General features: G+C 46.3%; 1 protein-coding gene across 1 annotated transcript in view; it reads right to left on the reverse strand.

Annotated features, from left to right (window-relative positions):
• The window catches only part of LOC310696478 (cysteine-rich protein 2-like), a 34,041-nt gene that overhangs the window by 1,901 nt on the left and 8,475 nt on the right, over positions 1-23,665 (reverse strand). The window contains exons 3-4 of the mRNA XM_083482057.1: positions 11,518-11,612; positions 3,032-3,086 (exon numbers count right to left, since the gene is read on the reverse strand). Of these exons, the coding sequence (XP_083338183.1) occupies positions 3,032-3,086; positions 11,518-11,612 (150 nt within the window). The remainder of the gene's footprint in view (positions 1-3,031; positions 3,087-11,517; positions 11,613-23,665) is intronic.

Raw genomic sequence — 23,665 nt, forward strand, 5'->3', positions numbered from 1 at the left:
GACTGCTGCAGTTTGGATCCTATTGTTCTAGGACCAAACAGACTGCTGCAGTTTGGATCCTATTCAACTCAGTACATAACAGATGGAGTTCAGAACTTAGTGCAGGAACACAATGAATCAAGATTGGAAGCAAATGGACCTCAGCAGCAACCAAAGGAGGCTTCTGTCTTGTTTAAACAAGGGTTGTTAACTCAGGATAATGACCCTGAACAGACATCTATGATCTCTGAAGTCAATGCAACCAACCTCACATAGCTGACACAAAAATAGCAATTGAGAGAAGGGGTATAAATATTTCAACCATGAAACAAGCCTTGACCTTGAACACAAGATCAAAATCCAGACCTAGGCATTACAAATGTGCATGCTAATCCAAGTACTTGAAAATTTAATTTGCTGCTTTAGAAACCTGGATGCAAACCCAGCCAGGGGTCATGGAGAGCAGAAAGTAGAAGGACCTAATTCTGAAACAATGATGACAAAGACAGTATAAAAGGGCCCAAGATAATTTAGGTTTACCATACGATTAAATGAAACTCACTCCAGGCCCTTCCATGTTTATTCTCACTGTTCCACAATATTCTGAATGATCAGATGCCAAACTTGACTCTTTACAAGAAGCCAGAATCCGGTTCTTAAAAGGATTTAAGTAAAGGTAAAGGGACCCCTGACCATTAGGTCCAGTCGTGAGCAACTCTGGGGTTGCAGTGCTCATCTCGCTTTATTGGCCGAGGGAGCCGGCGTATAGCTTCCGGGTCATGTGGCCAGCATAACTAAGCCGTTTCCGGAGAACCAGAGCAGCACACGGAAATGCCATTTACCTTCCTGCCGAAGCGGTACCTATTTATCTACATGCACTTTGACATGCTTTTGAACTGCTAGGTTGGCAGGAGCAGGGACCAAGCAACGGGGGCTCACCATTGCAGGGATTCGAACCACCGACCTTCTGATCAGCAAATCCTAGGCTTACCAAGGTATTAAAGAAAAAAAGGTGTGTTACATACACAGCAGTTTACCTATCGGGTCATCGGAGTGTCTTTCTTGCCCCTGCCCCCTGCTCCAGATGGATACCAAGCAGAAGAACGGAACTGCTCTAGACCTCTTCCCTCCTGAGAGAGAGCTGGGCTCTCCCACCGCCATAATTGGAGAGCAACATATGGTATTATGTTCCACTTGGCTGCAGCGAGGAAAAGGCTTGCTGACTAAGTGGCAGGCCCACCGTGTATGAAGGGAGAGGGAATTAGCAGCTCGTTCCTTTTCACCTTTCTCACCCCTTTATGCCAGATGCCAGGCACAGAGCGAAGGCTGGCTTCTGGCCAAGCTGAGGCAAGTGAAACCAAGCGCCTTTTTCTTGCCACACCCCCCAAAAGTTTCCCTGAAGCAGGAGGCTGAACTTTCACGGAAGCAGCTAGGGACAGATTAAAACGATGAGTGGTTTATAGGCTGTGTACATACAATACCTCAAAGCACATTTCGTCCTGGGAACTGTGGTTCACACCCTCACGGAGCTACGACTCCCAGCACCCTTAACAAAAACGTTCCCAGGATTCTTTAGGGATAAAGGTAAAGGGACCCCTGACCATTAGGTCCAGTTGTGGATGGCTTTGGGCCTGCTACACTCATCTCGCTTTATTGACCGAGGGAGCCGGCGTACAGCTTCCGAGTCATGTGGCCAGCATGACTAAGCCACTTCTGGCGAACCAGAGCAGCGCACGGAAACACCGTTTACCTTCCCGCCGGAGTGGTACCTATTTATCTACTTGCACTTTGACGTGCTTTTGAACTGCTAGGTGGGCAGGAGCAGGGACCGAGCAACAGGAGCTCACCCCATCGCGGGGATTCGAACCACCGACCTTCTGATTGGCAAGCCCTAGGCTCTGTGGTTTAACCCACAGCGCCACCCGCGTCCCTTTCTTTAGGGGTAGTCGTGCACTTTAAATGTATAGTAGTATCTTCCAAGAAAAGTCCTATATAGTCTGTTTGGCAGGGGAGTTGATGATGCAAAGATAAATGGGGGTTTATTTCAATCTGTGCAAGCCAATCTTTCCATCTGGTGTGGGTATGTGATGGCCCGGTCACCTGAATCATACCACAAGCACAAATTGCTGGCAGGTCTCTCTGACGGTTGTTCTGAGAAAATCCCAAATGACTCGTTGCAGGAAGATTGTGGATTTAATTTGGTGTTGTGTTTTCTCTTTGCCCTGACCCAGCTCTAGTTTGCACAACAGCGAGTTGCCTCAGCTGGGAATTGCACGTCATCATCATGCAGCTAGTTCAATGGAAGACAGAACATCATTGCATGGCGGGTCTTCACACAACCTCCTTGCTCTCTCTCAAGGAATATATGAGAGGTGAATAGCACGGCGACAGAGCATATATGCCCGTGCTGCCCAGGTGTGATGGCCTGGGATTCGGACTCGGAGGCTGAACCTGAGGAATCCCAGCCTACACAGGAGTCCCCGCCTCCAGAGCCAGCTGAGCCGGGGCTGGGGCCTGAGCCTGAAAGGTCCTCACCTGTGCTGGATCCTCAGGTGCAGGGACCAGCTGAGTTTGCTCTGGCTCCTGAGGTGATGGAGGACCCATTGGCTGCAGGTGCTCCACTCTCAGCCCCGTTAGGGGAAGCTGAGGTTGCCTCTGGGTCTGGTAACCCTCCAGCCTCTCCTGAGCTACAGAGGCTCAGGGCAGAGAGGCGGAGGGAACTAAGTTCCCGCAGGAGAAGTGCTCGCCTCCAGGCCAACGCCGTTTACCTTCCCGCCGGAGCGGTACCTATTTATCTACTTGCACTTTGATGTACTTTCGAACTGCTAGGTTGGCAGGAGCAGGGACCGAGCAACGGGAGCTCACCCCATTGTGGGGATTCGAACCCCCGACCTTCTGATCGGCAAGACCTAGGCTCTGTGGTTTAAGAGTTGTTAGGAGAGCCCAATTCCCTTCCCAATTGCCAGAGTTCTCTGTGAAGAGGAATTGACTCTGAGAATTGTAGCTCTTCTCTGCGAGTGCAGGACAACTGGTTAATGGGATAGGAGTTTACCTCTGGGTCCAAAGCGCTGAAGGTAGCAGTGGGTGCAGTAAGGTTTGTCGTCATGCTGTGAAAGTAAAATAGAAGAAAGATTAGTCCTCCCAGATTTGCTAAGGGCACTTATATGTCACTAATGCCATGCAGGCTATTGTACAAGACACAGCCTGATGCGGACGTTGCTGCCCACCCCCCTTGATGGGAACTTGCTGGAAGGTCATAGGATCCTGCTTCCCGGTTGTTGATGGCCACTGGCTGCTCAAACCCACCTGGGCTGGAAGAATGCTTTTAGTATTTGATTGCCAGCAACAGAGGGTCAAAGCAGCTCAAGCTTGGGAATTGTTGCAGCAATATTGCTAAGCTGCAGGAAATTGTGGGATACTGGGGAGGTAGACTGATATGGTTGGGACTAATTATACCAGGGCACATGCGTGATTTGCGTCACCTTGGCTTGTACGTTTGTGAATAAATAGCTAGTTATAAAAGGCACCATAACTCTCCACTATGCAAACAATCGCTGCAACAGGCTGCCCTTGCAACTTCCTATCGCATGGGTGGGAAACAATATGGAAAGTTGCCTAGGAATGGGCATACCAGCCTATTTCAAGCTTATGTCATTTTCCTATGTGTTGATTCATAAGTCTGTTCCATCCCGTTTCTGCATTAATCTGCACTTTTTTAAATAAGAAAATCCACACTTAAATCCATATTTCATCTCAGTGTATGCATTTCTAAATGCATTTTATAGTAAAATGTGCATTTTAATACCTTTTTAAAAAAAAACAACTGCGAAAAGCATCACAAGATTTGGAGGGGTGCACAATCTGAAGGATAATTACATTCTGATCTGCACACTAGTCCAGGAGGTGCGGATCAGGTGAGTTCACACTGGAATTCACAGAAATTTAATTCCTCAGGCATCCCTAGATGTATCAGATGTGAAGGCAGGAGCGAAATTAACACAGAACAGGTGAATCCCTGGTGATTTAAGAAAGGCTTTATGAAAGATGTTGATTTAGAGCCGAGATTTAAAGCCGAGAGAGAAAAGATGTCAAGCTGAATGTTATCCAAAGTTCAGCAGTTTTCTGCATGGGAGCTTCTGACAGTGACAGCGATAATATAAAATGGAACTGTGTGTGTGCTTCTGCTGCCTTGAAGGATATCTTCGGGAGAAGGGAAAGGTAAGGAGGAAACCCTACACAGCTGGTGTCCCTAAGATGGTTGGATGGTACCGTGTACACCTCCTTCCTGCCACTCCTGCAGCCAAGCTGGTGCCAATGTATTGTATTGCTCTGCTTTCCTTTGGAGGAAGCGGAGAGGGAAGTCTTGCTGTCTTTGCAGCCCAGGACCTCCACACACATTGCCCAGGCTTGCACACCATGGAAGGTCACTTTGGAGCTGCTAACACAGTGGTTTGACTTCACCTCCGGAGGTGCACTCCATTGTCTCTCAAGATGGACAGTACGCCTTTTACACCGGTCTCTAATTGGTAGATCCTTTCTGGTTTTGGTTTCTGTTTTACTAGAACCCTGGGATCTGACAAGCCTAAAGTCTGCTATAGACAAAATAGGCTGTTGCTTTGGTTCTGTTTTAGGCAACTCCCTACGTTCTTATAAATCAATTTAATTGAAAATGTTACATATAAGATATACATTGCATATAGAATTATTTTTCTCCCTTTCAATAACTCAATGCCCGCTGAAAATTGCTTTGCAAGTTTGGATTGCCTGTTGCTAGCCCAGAAATGTTTAAATCCAGCCAGGTCATTTTCTCCTTGAAGCCTAACTATTAACCTTAAGCCAGGTGCTAATAGAAAATTATTTATAGCGTCTGCACGAGGTATATGCAGTAGGACCCTTCTAACAGTCAATGAGTAGAAGAGACAGCCCCCTACCCTTTCATATTATTAATGCCCCCCCCAATCATTCAAAACATACCTTGACTCTAAAGCTATTACAATGCATGCCATTATGCCTCCCCCAAATGTTCCTGTTAATGGGATTTAAACTCTGGCAAAGATGTGGGTGTGATCATGCAGAGTAAAACACATGGCTGTTACACAGGAGGGCAGGATGAGGGTTTAATGGCAGAATGGAGTGTGGGAAGCTCTCACAGCCTTCACTGAGAGATCATAGTTAATAACTTGCCATTATTCCATACTTCGCTTTGCTTTTTATTCAAAGAAGGGCTTGTTCTGCACTAGGGACAGGGAAGAGATGTGATACAGGTCACATTTAAAGCTTAACCTACAGACCCTCCAAGTGTTCCTATTTTCTCTAATTTAGAGAAGCCATCCCAGTTTCTGATTTGATCCTGGAATGTCCCGCTTTTCCTTAGGATGTCCCTATTTTCATTGGAGAAATGTTGGAGGGTGTGGAGTTATCCAACCCCCGAGCCATCTGAAGGCAATCCTGTATAGGAAAGTTTTTAAAAATGTCTAATGTTTTATTATGTTTTTATATTTGTTGGAAGCTGCTCAGAGTGGCTGGGGCAGCCCAGTAAGACGTGTGGGGTATAAATATCATTATGGAATGGGACGTCCCTAATTTCATCAGAGAAATGTTGGAGGGCATGAACACTTGATAGGCATTCTTTGAAATTTGCACTTATCCAGATTTTGTGGTGCTGTTCTCCAGCCAGCGAAGGTTGCATATATTAGGGGAATGTGCACATGAAAATGAATATATCAGGGAAAGTTGCATTATGTTGCATTATATTAGGAGGAGTTGCTTGCAAAATTGCATTTATCAAAACTGCATACCAAAATGTTTATTAGGAGAATATTGAAATGAAAATGCTGGTGAACTTCCATGATTTTTTCTTAAATTGCAGCTTGCTATGGAAGTATGAAAAACTACAGTTAAGATAAGGAAAAATGTGAAACCGAGAGAACCAAGATTGACAGGTCCTTTCATCCCTAGTCTGCACTTAGCATGGCCAATGATGACATCAGAAATGCTCTTTGGGTACCTGCAGAGCAACCCCACTCAGAGGTCAGCCTGTTCTCCAAAGCTGCAACGCTTTGGGGCAGCCTGACTTGGATGCTCATTGACAGGTCACGCTCTGGTCACTAGAATGGTACCTCCACCAGCAGCATGTAGCGGTTAATTTATAAATGGAGAATAGCCAGGACTGAAGCCTGACTTGAAGTAATAAGATCTGAGCAGCCTGCAAGCTTTGCCTCTTCATCCAGGATTATGTTTCAGATTTCCCACAATGGTGAGGAAGAGGCACTCTTCACATGCTCAACGGCACTATATAATTATGCAATATTCTACAAGGCTGAGTCAATTAAGACAGTCTCAAAGCCAGGTAAGCGAGGTGCTGGGTTTTAGGAAGGAGGTGTGAGGGCTCTGATGGGGTCCTAGAGTCCTCCCACCTCCTTCCCAAAGCCTAGTTAGAGCTTGCCCGGCTTTGGGAAGAAGGTGAGAGGGCTCTAGGATCATGCAAGAGCATCGTGCCTCCTTCCCCAAAACTGGTGCCTCACTTAACTGGCTTTGGAAAGTCAGCATGAGGGTGGTGTGTGTGTGTGTGTGAAATTTTGGCCTTGCTCTTCCCACCCTGTGAGACAAGGCATACGAGGATACGTTACATCAGACTGATGCAGACTCTTGTTATCTACTGTGACTGGCTCTCCAGGGCCTCAAACAGGGCTCTTTCCCAGCACTGACCTAAACCAGCCATGGTGCTAACCTTTGCAGTTTCCAGAACAATATGAGAACTGAAACACAGCTATGTATCTTTTAACATTTGCACTCTTCCAAATTTTGCACTGCCATTCTGAAAGAACATGTCAGCTGCAGCACTTACCCAAAGAAATTTGCGCTTACCCAGATTTTGGGATGCAATTCCCCAACCAATGAAGGTTCACAAAAATGTATATGCTGAGGGAAAAGGTGCATAAAAGTGAACATATTGGAGAAAAATAACATACAAAAATGTGTTATATCGGGGGGGATTGCTTGCAAAAAACCGTGCACATCCATCATAACAGCATATTAGGAGAAATTCACGCAGATGGATTTTCATGAGGATTTTACAAATGAAAAATTCACAAATTGCTGCAAAATGTGGAAAACAGAATTTAAGATTGGAAAAATGAGAAACAGAGAGAACCAAAATGATAGAACCTTCCATCCCTAATTGACACAAATGGTTTTTGGGGGGTGGGTGCTGATCATTAGTGGGATGTCGGCTGGAGGGCCGTGAAGTTCAACCCTCCCCTTCCCCTCCCCTTCTCTGAAAGTGCTTTTTGTTTTGGGAAGAAATCCTCCACTGGGGGCCAATATGGGATTTCCTCTGAATACGAATAGCAGGTTGAAAGGAAGAATTTCTCCCAAACAATTCACAAAGGTCAGCAACCCAGACAACACAAGAGGCTTCTGCAGTGGAAGCAAAATTAGCAAAATCCTGCAGACTTATTAACCTTCTTTGGGAATGGGCACAGACCTCTTCGGATCCTGATCATTCCTTAAAGGTAAAGGTAAAGGACCCCTGACAGTTAAGTCCAGTCGCAGATGACTCTGGGGTTGCAGCGCTCATCTCGCTTTACTGACTGAGGGAGCCGACGTTTGTCCGCAGAAGTTTTTCTGGGTCATGTGGCCAGCATGACTAAGCCACTTCTAGTGAAACCAGAGCAGCGCACGGAAATACTGTTTACCTTCCCGCCGGAGCGGTACCTATTTATATACTTGCACTTTTTGAGCATGCTTTCAAACTGCTAGGTTGGCAGGAGTTGGGACAGAGCAACGGGAGCTCACCTCGTCACAGGGATTCAAACTGCAGACCTTCTGATCGCGAAGCCCAAGAGGCTCAGTGGTTTAGACCACAGTGCCACCCGTGTCCCTCTTGGTCATTCCTTACCAAACCCCATACTGCCAACACCAGCATATTAAAAAGACGTATGTAATAAACAATCATAGTGAAGAAAACCATCTAGTGCACTTTGTGCATCCTCAGACCTCTCTAAACAAACTGATGCTTGTAAGATCATGCATAGTAGGCCTGTATTTTTTAAATCTAGAGCTCAATGGTGCAGGAAAAAAATCCAAGGGGGAGGGTATAGAATCTCGGGAAATGATCCTGCAAATGTAAGTTTTTATGCTTCATGACTTGATTCCCCCAAGGATTTCAAATGTGGCTGAAAAGATGCCCAGCATATTTTCCCCTCATCCTGTGGCACATGCTGCGCAAATATTAGTGCTGTTCCATATACAATGAATTTTTCATACATCCCCATGAAGATAACTTGATTTAATGCAACAAAACTGGATCAGACATTCTTCGGGAAACCACTTTGCAGCGATGGTAAGCTGAAATCTCTTGCTTTGGGCTTGCCCTGGAAGAACCGTATTAGAATCGATTCTCTTTTCCATTACCAAGCACAAGAAAGCCATTGCTTCGCAGGTCCCTTTCCCGAATCGGAATGAGAATGTTTCTTGGTCGTTATCTACCCTTCTGACTTCAAGTGATTTAGAGATAATTCTTTACTGCTCAACTAAAATTTCTGCACAGATGTCTCCAAGTCAGCTGCATATGAACTACATAATGTTATCACTGACCCGTGTCTGCTGCAATGACTGCAGGAAGAGGTAATTTAGAAAGAAGATGCTAAGGGCAGCCATGGCCAACCTGGTGCCCTCTATATATTTTGCACTACACTTCCAATCACCCCAGACCATTGGCCATGCTGACCAGGACTGTCAAGTGTTGTAGACCAAAATATCTAGCATACATCAGGTTGAGGAACACTAGTTTACGGCATAGCTGTCAACTGTCCCTTATTTGGCGGGAAAGTCCCTTATCCCAGCGCTGTGTACCGCTGCTGTCCCTTATTGATGATGTCCCTTAAATTTCCTGGGTTTCAAAGGAAGCAGCTCCTTTCCCACCCTCCCTGCCGGCCAGGGAGGAGGGAGGCTCCAACTGTGTTGCTTGGCTGCGTTGCTCACCCAATAAGGAGTCTAAGAACGACTGGGGGGGTGGAGCTTGGATTCCTTGTGCCGATCAAATCGGCCATGTTGCTTGGGGACTCGCCTTTGCTCAGCGCTTCCCAGTGGAGAGGTGACGGTGATTTTCCTTGCTGCATCCCCTTTGCCGGATTGCTGCGCTGTGGGAACCACCGCTTGAGGCTTCGTTTGGCTGCTGGCTGGGCTTTCTGCCTTTGGCTTGCAGGGGCTCAGAAGTTGAACATACCTGTGCTTGGAAAATCCCTTATTTTGGCTGCTGGTCCCTTATTTTCAAATCTGTAAGTTGCCAGCTAGGTTTAGGGTTGTCTTGCAGACAGCTTGTACTCATTGGAACTCTATCTGTGCACCCTTTCTCCTTTCATTGATGCCATGGCCAATATTACATTTTTTTCGACTTGTCATGGTGCTCAGAGATTCATCTTGGAATTGCTGAGGCCAAGGGTGGTTCCCTGTACCATACGCCACCCGTCAGACTTGGCAAGTCTTTTAGCTAGTCTCTGTGCAAGAAAGGGGCTTCCTGACTGAAATGATAAGATGGGGCTAAGCAGATGGGGGCAACCTCCAAACTCAACAGCTTCTTTTGTCTATGAGACAAAAGAAATAGGACACAATCTGGAGCGTACTTAAGAGAGAACAACACTTTGGCCCCCTTGAAGTACTGATGTCAGGATCCCACCCAACCAGAATAAACCCTAGGGAGACCTCTTCTGAACGTGTCATAGATCCCAATGAAAACCTCAGTACTACTGCTATAGTCCTGAGGCACCTCACCTCATGAACTTCTCAAATGGCCCTCTTTCTCTGACGACATCCCAAGTCCTGCCTCAGATCTCAAGTACTCCTCTTTCACTCTCTGGACCTCAAGAATAAAGCCTTCAGTGGTCCAGGTAGGAAGTCCAGAGTTGGTACAGAAGTTCTTGTTTGGTTGCCAAAAAGCTTCCTTACCAGGGGTTCCCTTGAGGGAAGGGAGGGCAGGAAGGGAGGAAGTTGGAGAAGATTGAGCTGTGAGCAATGATGAACAGGAAGCAGAGGGGCTGGCAGTGGAGGTAAAAGGTAAAGGTACCCCTGCCCGTACGGGCCAGTCGTGACCGACTCTGGGGTTGCGCGCCCATCTCGCTTAAGAGGCTGGGGGCCAGCGCTGTCCGGAGACACTTACAGGTCACGTGGCCAGCGTGATGAAGGCGAGCCTGCACCAGCGCAGCACACGGAAACACCATTTACCTTCCCACTATAAAGCAGTACCTATTTATCTACTTGCACTTAAGAGTGCTTTCGAACTGCTAGGTGGGCAGGAGCCGAACAACGGGAGCTCACCCCGCCGCGGGGATTTGAACCGCCGACCATACGATCGGCAAGTCCTAGGCGCTGAGGTTTTACCCACAGCGCCACCCGCGTCCCGGGCAGTGAAGGTATAAGCATCTTAATCTCTGTTTGCCTCTTGCTGGGATTACAGATCCCTGTTTGAGCTCCATGCCCATTTCCCTTTGAAACTTCCTTGCTTCCAATACTAGGCACTGGTCATGGCCAACTAGTGATGGGTGTCAAAGGGCAGACTTAGGTTTCACCCTGATGGGATCCCAGAGTGATCCTTTTCCTTTCTCCTATAAACTACAGTAGGAGGCAAAACCCACCTGCCATAATTGTATGGCCTGGGACAAACCTGACAAGAAACTCTGGGGCCGCCTATATCATGACTTTGTGCAGAAGGTCCCAGAATCATCTACAGGCAGGGCTGGGAGAGACCCCAATCTAAGATGAACTACAAGTCATGCTCATTATGAGGCAGCTTCTTGTGTCCCTACGTACAGAGGTAAGGATGGGGGAGAAGTTCTGTTTGGTCCAAATTTTAATGCAAACCTACCTAATTCACAGTACCCAAAACAAACTGCAAAATGAAGCGCAGCTGTCCTTCAAAATTCTCACTGATCCGAATTTTGCGATGGAGTTCGTCAAACTTCCAAAAATGTGTTCAAGAACGCATGCATTTATTATGGGTAAATCTACATACAAATTCACATGCTGGTGAGCATAACATGCAATATTAAGGGAAATTGCTTGCAAAAGCATGTATATTAGGCAGAAATGTGTGTCCATTAAGAAGAGATGTGGCAGACGAATCTGATTTGAGGACCTTTGAAAAAACAAATATTTGTGGAAATGTGCCAAACTCAATTTGAGATTGGAGAAAGGAGAGACTGAAATTAACCGATTTGCCCACCTCTGTAGGGAGACCCATTGCATGTCCATACACACTGGGAGCCTTGCAGTATCTTCCCTCTGCACACACGTATACCCTCTGCACACACGTGTACCCTTGACAGGCATTTCCCCAGTTTCCAAGTAACCATAGCCTGCGCATCTTCCTTCCCGTCTCCCCAGCCATCACATTAAAGCACTTCTAAGCAGCCTTTGGTGGCAGCAACTCAGTCCCACGCAGGCCTTTGGAAGCGGAGCCCTCCGCCGGGAGAGACAGATTGCTGTCAGGGTGTAGCAAGTCACTGAAGCAGACAGATGGGGTGATGGTTTGTTTCCTACCTCAGCATGCTGGCCAGGGCTGAGCTGCCGTTTGCAATGGTAGCACTTCAGACAAAGGGGATGGTAGTCTTTGCCTAGAGAACGCTTCCGCTCAGCTGTTAAGAGAGGGAAAAGGTATGAGTAATTATACTCCAAGCACCTCATTAATGGAGGAGCATATGTGGAATGCAGCTTTGATCCACGGAATTACTTGCCAAAGTAATTTCAGAATGAAAGGAGTTGTAGAATCTTTTCATGCAGGAACAATTTGCCATTTCCCCCTCCTGTTTTAACACCTTAGTTTTTGCAACATGAATCTTTTTTGAAGTTTGCTCAAACTTTACATATTGGATATTTCATACCTTGCCAGGACAATAAAGGAGCTTTCATCTTCACTTCAATCGCGTGTTGTTTTTCTTTCATATTTTGCCATCTTTTGCACACACACAAATAATAATATAGTTTACCCCAGGTCACAAACTGTTTAGTTTATATGATTTGTGTTTTCCAATTAGAGGGCGCATAAAGCTTTAGAGATGTTCAAGGAAATTCTTCTGAGTGCTCAAGCAAGGGCACCATTTTCTTTGTAGGCCGAAAACTTTGGTCTTTTTGGTATGGGAGGAAAGCAAAAATGAAAAGAGGATTGGCAGTTTTTTACCTTTTTTTTTTTGCAGCAACACAAGTGTGTTTTATTTTTCTAGTTAGTTAAATTATTACATATACAGTGGTACCTCAGGATGTGAACAGAATCTGTTCCAGAGCCCCGTTCGCATCCCGAACGGAACGCAAGACGCGACAGCGCACATGCACATGCGTGGGTTGCGTTTCGCCACTTTTGCACATGCGCGTGATGTCATTTTGAGTGTCTGCGCATGCGTGAGTGGCGAAACCCGGAAATAATGCGCATCATTACTTCCGGGTTGCCACAGAGCACATTCAACTCGAGGTATGACTGTACAGGGTGAGTCCTTTAAAAGAGGGCCCATGGATACAGAGTACACATGTTCCACGGGCCTCTTTTAAAAGACTCACCCTGTATAACCTGCCTTTCCTCCGAAGTAGGCATGATTATCCCCCCTTTTTATTCTCACAGCAGCCCTGTGAGGTAGGACAGAGAATGACCTGGTGCTGAGAGAGAATGACCTGGTTGTGATTCAGCTGAGATATGCACAAACCTTTTCTTCATGCATGGATCCCATTCACTCCTCCACTTTCACATCCCACAGTTAGACCAGGGAGTGTCTAACTAACCATTGTTTCCCATTGTGTTCAGACTAGGATGTTATGGCTCTCTGCTTCAGAACAAGCCATGCTCTGAACCCAACATCATATCATACTTTAAGCTCCTGACTTGTACCAAAGCTGAGTCCAGAACCAAAAGCCAATGCCATCGCCTTGTCTCCCACTTGGTGTAGCAGGATCCAGCCAGGACACAAAGCACACTACAGTGGTACCTCGGTTTACGAACTGAATCCATTCCGGAAGTCTGTTCTTAAACCGAAACCGTTCTTAAACTGAGGCGCGCTTTCCCTAATGAGGCCTCCCGCTGCCGGTGCCCTTCCACTGTTCGGCTTCTGTTCGTAGACCGAGGTAAAGTTCGCAAACCGGGACACTACTTCCGGTTTTGCAGAGTTCGTAAACCGAATAGTTCGTAAACAGGGCTGTTCTTAAACTGAGGTACCACTGTATTAAGATCAGAAGCAGAACATGTGCAGGGATGCTGAGCCATACTTCCACTCTGCATGTCCTGATCCTGCCACTGCTTATTTCTCCATCAACAATTGAACTTCTTAGGCTAAGGGTGCAATCCTAACCCTACTTACCTGGTTATAGGTAGATAGCCATGCTGGTCTGCCGTAGTCGAAACAAAATAAAAAAAAATCCTTCCAGTAGCACCCTAGAGACCAACTAAGTTTGTTATTGGTATGAGCTTTCGTGTGCATGCACACTTCTTCAGACACTTCTTCAGATACACTTCTGTTTCAGTGTATCTGAAGAAGTGTGCATGCACACGAAAGCTCATACCAATAACAAACTTAGTTGGTCTCTAAGGTGCTACTGGAAGGAATTTTTAAATTTTGTTTCGCCTATTTACCTGGGAGTAACTTCTGAGTAGGCATAGGTCTGCTTACCTACTTCCAAGAGGCAGTAGCATTGCCTCCCACCAGCCGACGGAAGCTGCCTGGCTGGTGGAATCCTGGCTGGCAATGGGATAACTCCCCTTCCAGCAGCCAGGAAGATTAAATTCTGCCTTACTGCCTAACTGGCCAATCACAGGGGGTTGTGCTCCTTCTGGGGTAGTTTGTCCACCATCCTGCCTGCAATGGTGGCTACACCCTGGAATCAGCTTTGGAGGCCTGTGCAGGCCGGGTCGTCCTCTTATATACCTGCTGGGATTGACAAGGCATCCGACCCTCACCTGAATCTCATAGCTTTCCTGTAGCTGCCTCTGATTAGTTATCATTTAACTTGGGGAAAATAATTAGCATCACACATCATGTGCATGGAACTTTTCTTTATTAGTGCCACTTTGTTTTGTAGGATTCCTTGCAAATGAAGGAAAACAACTTTCCTGCTTGTATATGTTGATAATATAATTTTGGTTACTGAGAACAAACAAGATTGTACGAAAACAAAATTGGGTGCAGGCCTGGCCAGGACATAGGCGTCCTGGCTATGATGAAGGTGACCTGTGTGCGCTTGCTTGCTTGCTTGCTTAACAGCTGTTGGGAACTTCAAGGTCCCTGCTCTCCCTTTTTATGGTCTATGTACTGGACCTGGAGACTCCAATAGAGAGCATTCCATGTCAAGAAGGAGGGCAAGTGGGCACCCTATCAAATGACAGAGCAGGAGTTACATAGAGCAGGGCCTTTTCACGGGTGGTGCCCATTGTATGCCTCACTCTTCCCAGACCTGCTCTCTTTTGGCCTGTATTTTGGAGCTTTATAATTTAGGAAGACTTTGTAAGAACTGGTTGACAAGTCTTATCAGTTGCTGACATATGAGCAGATTTTATTTGCTGCTATTCTGGGCTTCTGGTGCACCAGGGTTTACACCAGTGTAATAGAGTTGGCCAGGATGCCAGAAGAGATACAATTTACAAGCTTTTTCCATTATCTGCACAGTAGGGGGTGTTCAGTCAACAGTGCAAAGGCTGAGCTGAAGCATTCCCTGCTGGTTACCTGCTTTCAGCAATAGGGGGCACTGTTTGGTAGTACCCAATTGGTTAGCTGTCAGATTCTAGAGCTCCCTATTGGTGGTTCTTAGGTAATTAACAAAATACAGAGTCCATTCATAAAACACAGTGTTCATTCATAAAGCAGTAACATTAATCTCCATTGCTACATATTGGGTATACATTTCAGCGGTTGAATGTACAAGTTTATGGCCATGCTGTAGTGTAGTGCTTATGCGACTGTGAATAAAAGGTGGCTGGGCTCATTGTCTCGGGGTTTGGGGGGGGGGAAGAGGTGACAAAACTGATTTCCAACAAGTGCCACCCTTTATTTCCATAACAAGTCCTTGAGTCTGTACTCTGAATGGTGACACCAGGGACCTAGAAGGTGCACGACTTGTCAGTCCAACCCCGCACAGTCTCATCAGGGCTGACCTTAAGGCAATTTGAGCAATTGGGCAATTGGCCCAAAGGGGTCCCTGCACCAGGACAATCTGGATGGATTTTATTTATATCTATAAGATTTTGCAGACTTTAGCTGTGAACTGGGGCCCTACAAAAAAAAAAATCAAGTTGCGCCCCACTGCTTCAAATTGGGCCTTACTGGGTCTAATAGTTGCTGGGCCTGAGTTGCCCTGCCTTTGCATGAAGTCTTGGGTTTGCAATTTTGGGAGAGGGGAGACTGCGGCACTGGGGAGCGGGCAAGCTGGTGAGGCCCCCTAGACTTAGAGGCCCAAGTTGTTCTGCCATCGCATGAAGTCTTGGGTTTGCAATTTTGGGAGAGGGGAGACTGTGGCACTGAGGAGAGGTCAGGCTGGTGAGGCCCCCTAGACTTAGAGGCCCAAGTTGCCCTGGCCTCACATGAAGTCTTGGGTTTGCAGTTTTGGGAGTTGTGGTACCTGGCCACGCAATTAGAATTGTGCTGTAAGCCATCCAAGGGTCTTAAAAAGCCAGAATCACCCCTGATGTTTTGCATTCGTCCAGGCACAGGGACCTGTGGTCTTTGAGATGCTGTTAGACTGCAACTCCCATGAACCTCGGCCAGCATGGCCTATGGTCAGGAATGATGGCAGTTGCAATCCAACCAGGGCCTTTTCAGTAGTGGCGCCCGCCCTGTGGAACACCCTCCCATCAGATATCAAGGAAATAAACAGCTGTCTGACTTTCAGACGACACCTGAATGCAGCCCTGTATAGGGAAGCTTTTAATGTTTCATGTCTTATTGTGTTTTTGTTGGAAGCCATCCAGAGTGGCTGGGGCAGCCCAGTGAGATGGGTGGCATACTGATGTTGTTGTTGTTGTTGTTGTTGTTGTTGTTGTTGTTAGTCACAAGTTCCCCATCACAGCATAAGTCCATAACAAGCAACAAATCTTTACTAATACAGTGGTGCCTCGCAATCCGTTCTGTGATTCTCTTCGTCTAGCGGTTTTTTCGTCTTGCGAAGCAAGCCCATTGACGGATTAGCGGATTAGCGCTATTAGCGCTATTAGCGGCTTTTAGCGGCTTATCGGCTTATCGGATCAGCTGATAAGCGGCTTAGCGGCTTAGAAAAGGGGGGGGAGGAAAAAACCCCCGCAGGAACTCGCAAGACATTTTCGTCTTGCGAAGGAAGCCCATAAGGAAATTCGTTTTGCGAAGCACCTCCAAAACGGAAAACTCTTTCGTCTAGCGAGTTTTCCGTCTTGCGAGGCATTCGTCTTGCGGGGCACCACTGTAGAGACATTCTGTCCTGACCCCTTCTGCTCACATGCTATCACTCTCAAAAAAAAGTAGAAGGAGATTTGTACTAACACGAACTCATCTAATTTCCTCTGACACAATATTTAAAAATTCATGTATGTAGCTGCAGGATGTGATGCTGCCGCGGCAGAAATGTAGGTTAGGCATGGGGGTTGCAAAGGTTCACAGTGAAAATCCCCACGTCTTTAAGCCAGGCAGGATCAGGTCCGAACTTCTGCTCCTAGAGCAACACCCGCACCCCAATTCTCCTTTCAACTTTCATAGGTCTGTACCCCAAGGCAGAGGAAACCGGTGCAAGTTCACATTTTGCTTTTTGCTTGCTTGTAGTCATGAGCCAAACTAAGCACACTGCTTACATACAAAGGAGCCTCATATCAAAAAAGATCAGTGCTATTTCAGGTTTAGGAAGGGAATTGAGGGTAGGCAGGTTTAAAAGGAAAACATGATTATTATTCATTTAACCTTGCTATACATTTAACAGGCAGACATTCAGGCTAAAACCTTAACTGGGAGTCTGTGTGAAGAGCAGACCAGATCATGGCAGGGAAGGGACTAAAAGACCATTTTGTACTAAAGGCAGTTAAGGAGTGGAGATAGAAATGTAATAAATAAATACCGGCTAAGTAAAGAAATATGGGAAAACTTCTAAATAATCAAATATTCATTGTTGTAGGATCTACACTTTGGAATTCCATTCCCATTGATATGCTATATTGTTTTCAGGGCCAGCTAAAATGTATTTTGTTTAAGCAAGCCTAGCCATACATGTAAATTTGACGTGGTTTAATATGTAATTTCATTATATAATGCATGTTTTAAAACTGCTGTTTTCATTTTGAACATTTTTTTAAGGTGAGCTTGTTTTTAGCATCTGATTTTCTCAGTAAAGTTAATGTATATTTTATGGTTCATGTAAACCGCTTAGAAATTTTGATGATTAGGCCATATGTAAAACCTTTTAAGTAAATAAAATTGCTAAAGATAACATGGTGCTGAGACTTGAGGTTCACCGGTGTAAGGGGGGAAGACGGATGCACAATACACTTGTGAGCTTTGTCTGCCTCAGCTATCAACGGGTTCTGCACATACCGTGGACCATAGCCAACATATTAAAATATATATTGGAAACCTGCTGCAAAATATAGGCAAGCTCTTATCCAAAATTACTTTTCATTTAACAGTTGAAAACTGAAAAAAAAAGAGAGAAAGGTAAAAGAAGCTCTATCGGTTCCCAATCCAGATTATTTTTATCTTTCATCTCATTCCTTCCCTTGGTATGTACCTTCTGTGATTAATAATGGAGCCATCTGATCCTGGAAAATAAATCTGTCAGCGGTTTTGTCCCATCACCTTCCAACAGGATGTGCTGGGACTTATTAAATGCACAACACATCAGTCACACTCTAAAAACATCACACTCCCCTTCGTTAAGCTCAATTGCTGGGGATGCTACCGAAGGCCTCCACACTCAGCACAGTACGTCCTCGCCGCCTTAGGGAAAAGGCTGTTCTGGAACAAACTGACTGTTTCGCTGCCCTTGCTGAGGTGAAGCATTAGTAAGCAGGTGAACACATCCCTCAAAGGAAGCCCGTTCGCATCCAGAGTCTGTAGAGGGCTCCACTTCCTATCAAATACAAATCCGACGCCGAAAACAGTGCAGTGTCTCTGTTCAGCTGTGCCCACAAACTCCACTGTCTGCCTCGCTTCTCCCAAACCACCCTCAGGTCCAGTTCAAGGACATTTTGCAGCCGGGTGTGGAAAAAAAACAAAGGGAACACACACACACCCTCTCCTCGCCAACAAGTCAAGTTGCCATAGTACCCAAGGCCAGCCGAGTTATTTTGGCACCCGAGGCAGAAAAATCCCCCAACCGCCTCTCTTCCCAAGAGTACAAATACAAGGAGAATAAACGACATAGGTAACAATTTGCTGCTGTTTTCTGAACACCTAAAATCAGCCACCTGAGAATGCTCTGGCCCTTCTCCCAGCAAAAAAAAGGAGCCTAACTGAATTTTCCAATTTGTTTCTAACCACAGCTGCTGGGTTGCCCCTAAGATGGGGGCAGGACATCACACGTCACGTGTGTGTCACATCGCGTGACATCACACATGTCTTCCAATGTCCTGCAGGCTGGACCGGCACAGCCTAGCAGGAAACTGTACTGGCCTGGCCTGCACGGTGTCGAGAGATGCTGTGCAGGCCAGCGTAACCTCATGGCGGGCCACGCCACTCCCTGCAGCATCTCCCAACCCCTCGCAGGAAAGGCCAGCCTTCTGTCGATGCCGTGCCACACTTCGCTTGGCGGTTCAGCGTCTTCCGCTCCCTCACTGATTCTTAGCAGGGGGCTCAGCCCCCTGAATATTGAGGGGGCTGATGACACCTCTGCCCCCTAGAGTTGGTGCACCTGGTTCCGACCTGTTGAGGAGGAAGAGGAGGAGGAGGAGGAGGAGGAGGAGGAGGAGGAGGAGGAGGAAGAAGAAGAAGAAGAAGAAGAAGAAGAAGAAGAAGAAGAAGAAGAAGAAGAAGAAGAAGTGTACCATTGCAACTGAAGCAATTTTTGAAGCAGAGTAGGGGCGCAGGTGGCGCTGTGGGTTAAACCACAGAGCCTAGGGCTTGCCGATCAGAAGGTTGGCGGTTCAAATCCCCGCGATGGGGTGAGCTCCCGTTGCTCGGTCCCTGCTCCTGCCAACCTAGCAGTTCGAAAGCACATCAAAGTGCAAGTAGATAAATAGGTACCGCTCTGTAGGGAAGGTAAACGGCGTTTCCGTGCGCTGCTCTGGTTTACCAGAAGTGGCTTAGTCATGCTGGCCACATGACCCAGAAGCTGTACGCCGGCTCCCTCGGCCAATAAAGCGAGATGAGCGCCGCAACCCCAGAGTCGGTCACAACTGGACCTAATGGTCAGAGACCCCTTTACCTTTACCTTACCACTGTACTGCTGTTGTTGTTGCTTTGCCTTGGGAAGTCACCTGTCCCAATTGTGAAGATCTCACAATATTGATTCCCTGCTGCCCATGCTGATTCCCATGCTGCCCCTGATGCTGTTGTCGTCTAACAATGGCAAGGATATTTCCCCAGTACTAGGGGAAAATACACGGCAGCTACGCCCCTTTCTCTCTCTTGCACAAACAGATAAGGCACGCATACATTTTTTCACACTCACTCATACAAACACACTTCGCATATATACAGCTATACATTCATCTGCCCCCTCTCTCTACCCAGGTGTATCTCTCTCTCTCACACACACACACAGAGAAACCACAAAGACCACACAAACCTCCCCCTCTCTTTTTCACATGCAAACCACATGCACGTCTCTCCCTCTCTGCAGAAGTGCATCTCTTTCTCGCTTTTGCAGACCACACAAACACCCATGCAGTATCAGCCACACAACATACATCTCTCCCTCTCACACAGACCAAACATACACATAGATCACATATCCACACCTCTGCCCCCCCCCACTGCACACATATCTGCCTCTTTGCCAATCACACACACGACTCACCTTCAGAAAAGCCATTCCATGGGCAAAATAAGGACCCGCCTTCAGCTCCACACGGCTGGCAGGCAACAAACAACCAACTGAATTAATGGGGTGCTCCTTTTGCTTATTTCTGCCCCATCCAGACATAGCGGGTGAGGGAAGTCCCTTCACAGCATGAAGCAAGTGCCTGACACCAGCACCACATGGCTGGCAGGATACAAACAAGCAAGCTGGAGTGACGCCAATGGGGCAGTCGTCCCTGCCAATTCTCATTCCCTAAACATCCTTCCAAATTAGTGTGTAAGGGAGTGGACCCTTCTAGCACCAGTAACTGCTCTGCTCTGCACTGCTCTGTCATAATCTGCTTAGCGTTTACCATCTCAGTGCCTGCAGGTATTATTCTTCTGTGTGCCATGGTAGTGACCCCTGAAGTAAGTCACCCTATATTATACCCAAGGTGTAGTGGGAAGGCATGGAGAACAGTGGCAAGATTGCTTACAGAGCAATCCCGCGCACATTTACCCAGGAAATCTGACCTGCTAACATTAAAATCAGCTATGGGGTCAATCTGACTGTGTAACTCATACACTGTGCTTTCAGTGGCAATAGCTTTCAACGCAGCAAGAGGATGAAGCAGCAAGTGATCCAAACTGCACCCCAAGATCCCTTGCAATGTCAGAAGGGATTTTGAGGTGCACTTCTCATGTTGCAGTTGTTGTTGGGGGCAATAAAACATGGTGCATTGCTTTAATGAGCAGTTCCACGCAGATTTTTCAGGCAAAAGAAAAAGGTGTTGAGAGATCCAGCCATACAATCTAATGTGGTCCTCTACTACCTTCGTGAGTTGCTGCTAGCAGGCACACTTCTTAAGCCCTGAGTAGATTTGTAAATTCTGGTGTTGAATAGAAGTCAATGAATACAGATGTCATCATTTTAGGAGCATGTGAAGAAGTACCAGTTTGATGTGCTGGCCTCCTAAGTCATGCAGTATCAACCCCAGTCCAGTTAACTGTGAACCCTGTGACTGCACACATTTGCTGGGCAAAACAATGTGGAATCTCACCAGTCAGTGATACAGAAAGGGAAACTGAGTCCTGATTCTGTGCCCCAACCAACATAGGTAAAGGTAAAGGGACCCCTGACCATTAGGTCCAGTCATGGCCGACTCTGGGGTTGCGGCGCTCATCTCGCTTTATTGGCTGAGGGAGCCGGTGTACAGCTTCCGAGTCATGTGGGCAGCATGACTGAGCCGCTTCTGGCGAACCAGAGCAGCGCACGGAAACGCTGTTTACCTTCCCGACGGGAAGCACCACTTTAGCTAATGGGGCCTCCCACTGCTGCCGCACCGCCGGAGCACGATTTCTGTTCTCATCCTGAAGCAAATGTGCCCTCTGGTCCAAAAAGACTGGTAACTCTTGGTCTACCTTATAAAGATTATTGAGAGATAATATGCACAACGTGCTGCGACCACTTGAAATGCGCCACATAAATGTTTGTCATCATTATCAAGAAAATTGACAAAATCACAGAAACACCCAAAACATGGATAATTGTATAAATTTATTGTTTAACAAAAGAAGACAATGTGTAAAATAAGTATATAATGTCTCCCTTTCACCCCACCAAAGTACCATCACTCCCTGTCCTCATAACCATTCAGGCAAAAGATTTGCTCATGTTCTCAATTTTGAATCATGTTAATTTTGAATCAGCTGCTTGTATCTTTAAATTTTAAATCTGGAAGTGGTCTTTGCAGTATATGTTGAGGCATGCTTTGCTGAAATTTTCAATAATGTAATATATTCCATTGCTCTGTTTTTCACTCGCTGATCACTTTTTTAATATTGCAAGTTGAGTGCCCTGTAAGAAAATAAAGCACCCAAGGACATACATAGAAAAGGCAAAGTAATAGAAGAAACCAATTTGATTGTTACAAATGGGGTGTGGGAGAGAGAGAGCAGAGTATCCTAAGTGCATATATAGTAAAGGTAAAGGGACCCCTGACCATTAGGTCCAGTCGTGGCCGACTCTGGGGTTGCAGCGCTCATCTCACTTTACTGGCCGAGGGAGCTGGCATACAGCTTCCAGGTCATGTGGCCAGCATGACTAAGCCGCTTCTGGCGAACCAGAGCAGCGCACGGAAATGCTGTTTACCTTCCCGCCTGAGCGGTACCTATTTATCTACTTGCACTTGGATGTGCTTTCAAACTGCTAACAGGTGGGCAGGAGCAGAGACCGAGCAAAGGGAGCTCACCCCATCGCGGGGATTCAAACCGCCGACCTTCTGATCAGCAAGTCCTAGGCTCTGTGTTTTAACCCACAGCGCCACCTGCATCCCTTAAGTGCATATATACCTGGGTTTAAATTGCTAATATCAATGGTCAATTTAGTTCCTTTCTTCCTCTTTGTGCTTCTCTTGTCATCCTAAATATTCTCCTGTCACATTCCTCCTTGCAAAGTCAAAATACTGGCAAGCAAACAAGCTTTGTAAGGTCATGTTGTGCCCATAAGCATTCATTAACGGAAGGGATTTCACAGCCAGGACTCAGACACACAGTCATTTCTGACAGCATTTAGAGTACCATTAGCATGCCGCCAGTATTAATTACTCCTGATAGGAGTATTTACTTGACCAAACACCACAGCAGTGGTAATAACTACTGTGGTATTAGGGAACCTATGGTGATATGAAAATACTACCAGCGGTAACCATTTCCATAACCATCAAGACTTAATTACACCCATGATTTAGCAGGAGTGTAATTAATATGGGTGAAATTTGCAAATGAGTTAATTCTATCAGATATTATTCATCCCACCTGTAACAGTTTCAGGGTGTTGTTTTACTTTCGCAGCTCTGACTTTGGCCTCATGACTCAGGTTGTAATCAAAGATGGAGAACTTTTGCAGATATTGCTGAACTCTTACTCCCATCAGTTTCCAAACAGCGTCGCCAATGCTCAGAGATGATAGGCGTTGTAGTCCAATGGCATATGGAGGTTTACAGCTGTGGTATATCAACAGTGCTATTTTTCTAGAAAAAGAGCTGCTCCCTTGTACGCCTCCCTTGTTCTCTTGTAATGGTGCCCACCTGAGAGGTGCTGGAATTGAGCTCCGGAGAGTTCCAGCTAAAAAAAAAGCCCCATGTCTCAACCATATGAGGAACTGCTGAGTCTCCTCTCACAGAAGTGTGCTGTTTAGTTTCAGTTCGGCATTAAAAGCAGCAAGGTTCCCCGTCCCTGCTCTAAAACAATTAATGGACATTGGGAATAATGGAAACAGGAAGAAGAGTGGATCACAATCTCTGAGGCCTCACCTATATTTCCACTTGCCCCATGCCTAGAAAGCATGGGTCTGAGCGGTTTTTGCTTGTCCTGTGCCTTCTAGAGACAAGTCTGAGCCGTTTTGCTTTTGCCTTTGCTCTCAGAAAACCAGCTCTTTGGCACGAAATTGGAACAAACGGCAATGCACAGAAACCCTGAATGGTGTTCGTTCTGATTCAGTGCTAAACCACAGTTTTTCCCAGGGGAAAGCAGTGGGAGAAATGGAAGAGCAGATGAGCCCTAAAGTGGCCATCACACTATCCTCCTTTCTATCTATTCAGCTACATTCTGTGTTTACAGCATGTGTGATTCTGAAGGCTGTGTTCAACCACAGAGAGACAGTGTGTGTGATTCTACTAAATCAACCCGACACAGCTGTTACCTGTGAGAAAATTGCACTAATATTTATCTTATCACTTTTGGGGAGAGTTTAGAGAGAG

The sequence above is a fragment of the Podarcis liolepis genome (genome assembly GCF_965112155.1).
Source record: "Podarcis liolepis genome assembly, chromosome: 17".
Lineage (NCBI taxonomy): Eukaryota > Metazoa > Chordata > Lepidosauria > Squamata > Lacertidae > Podarcis > Podarcis liolepis.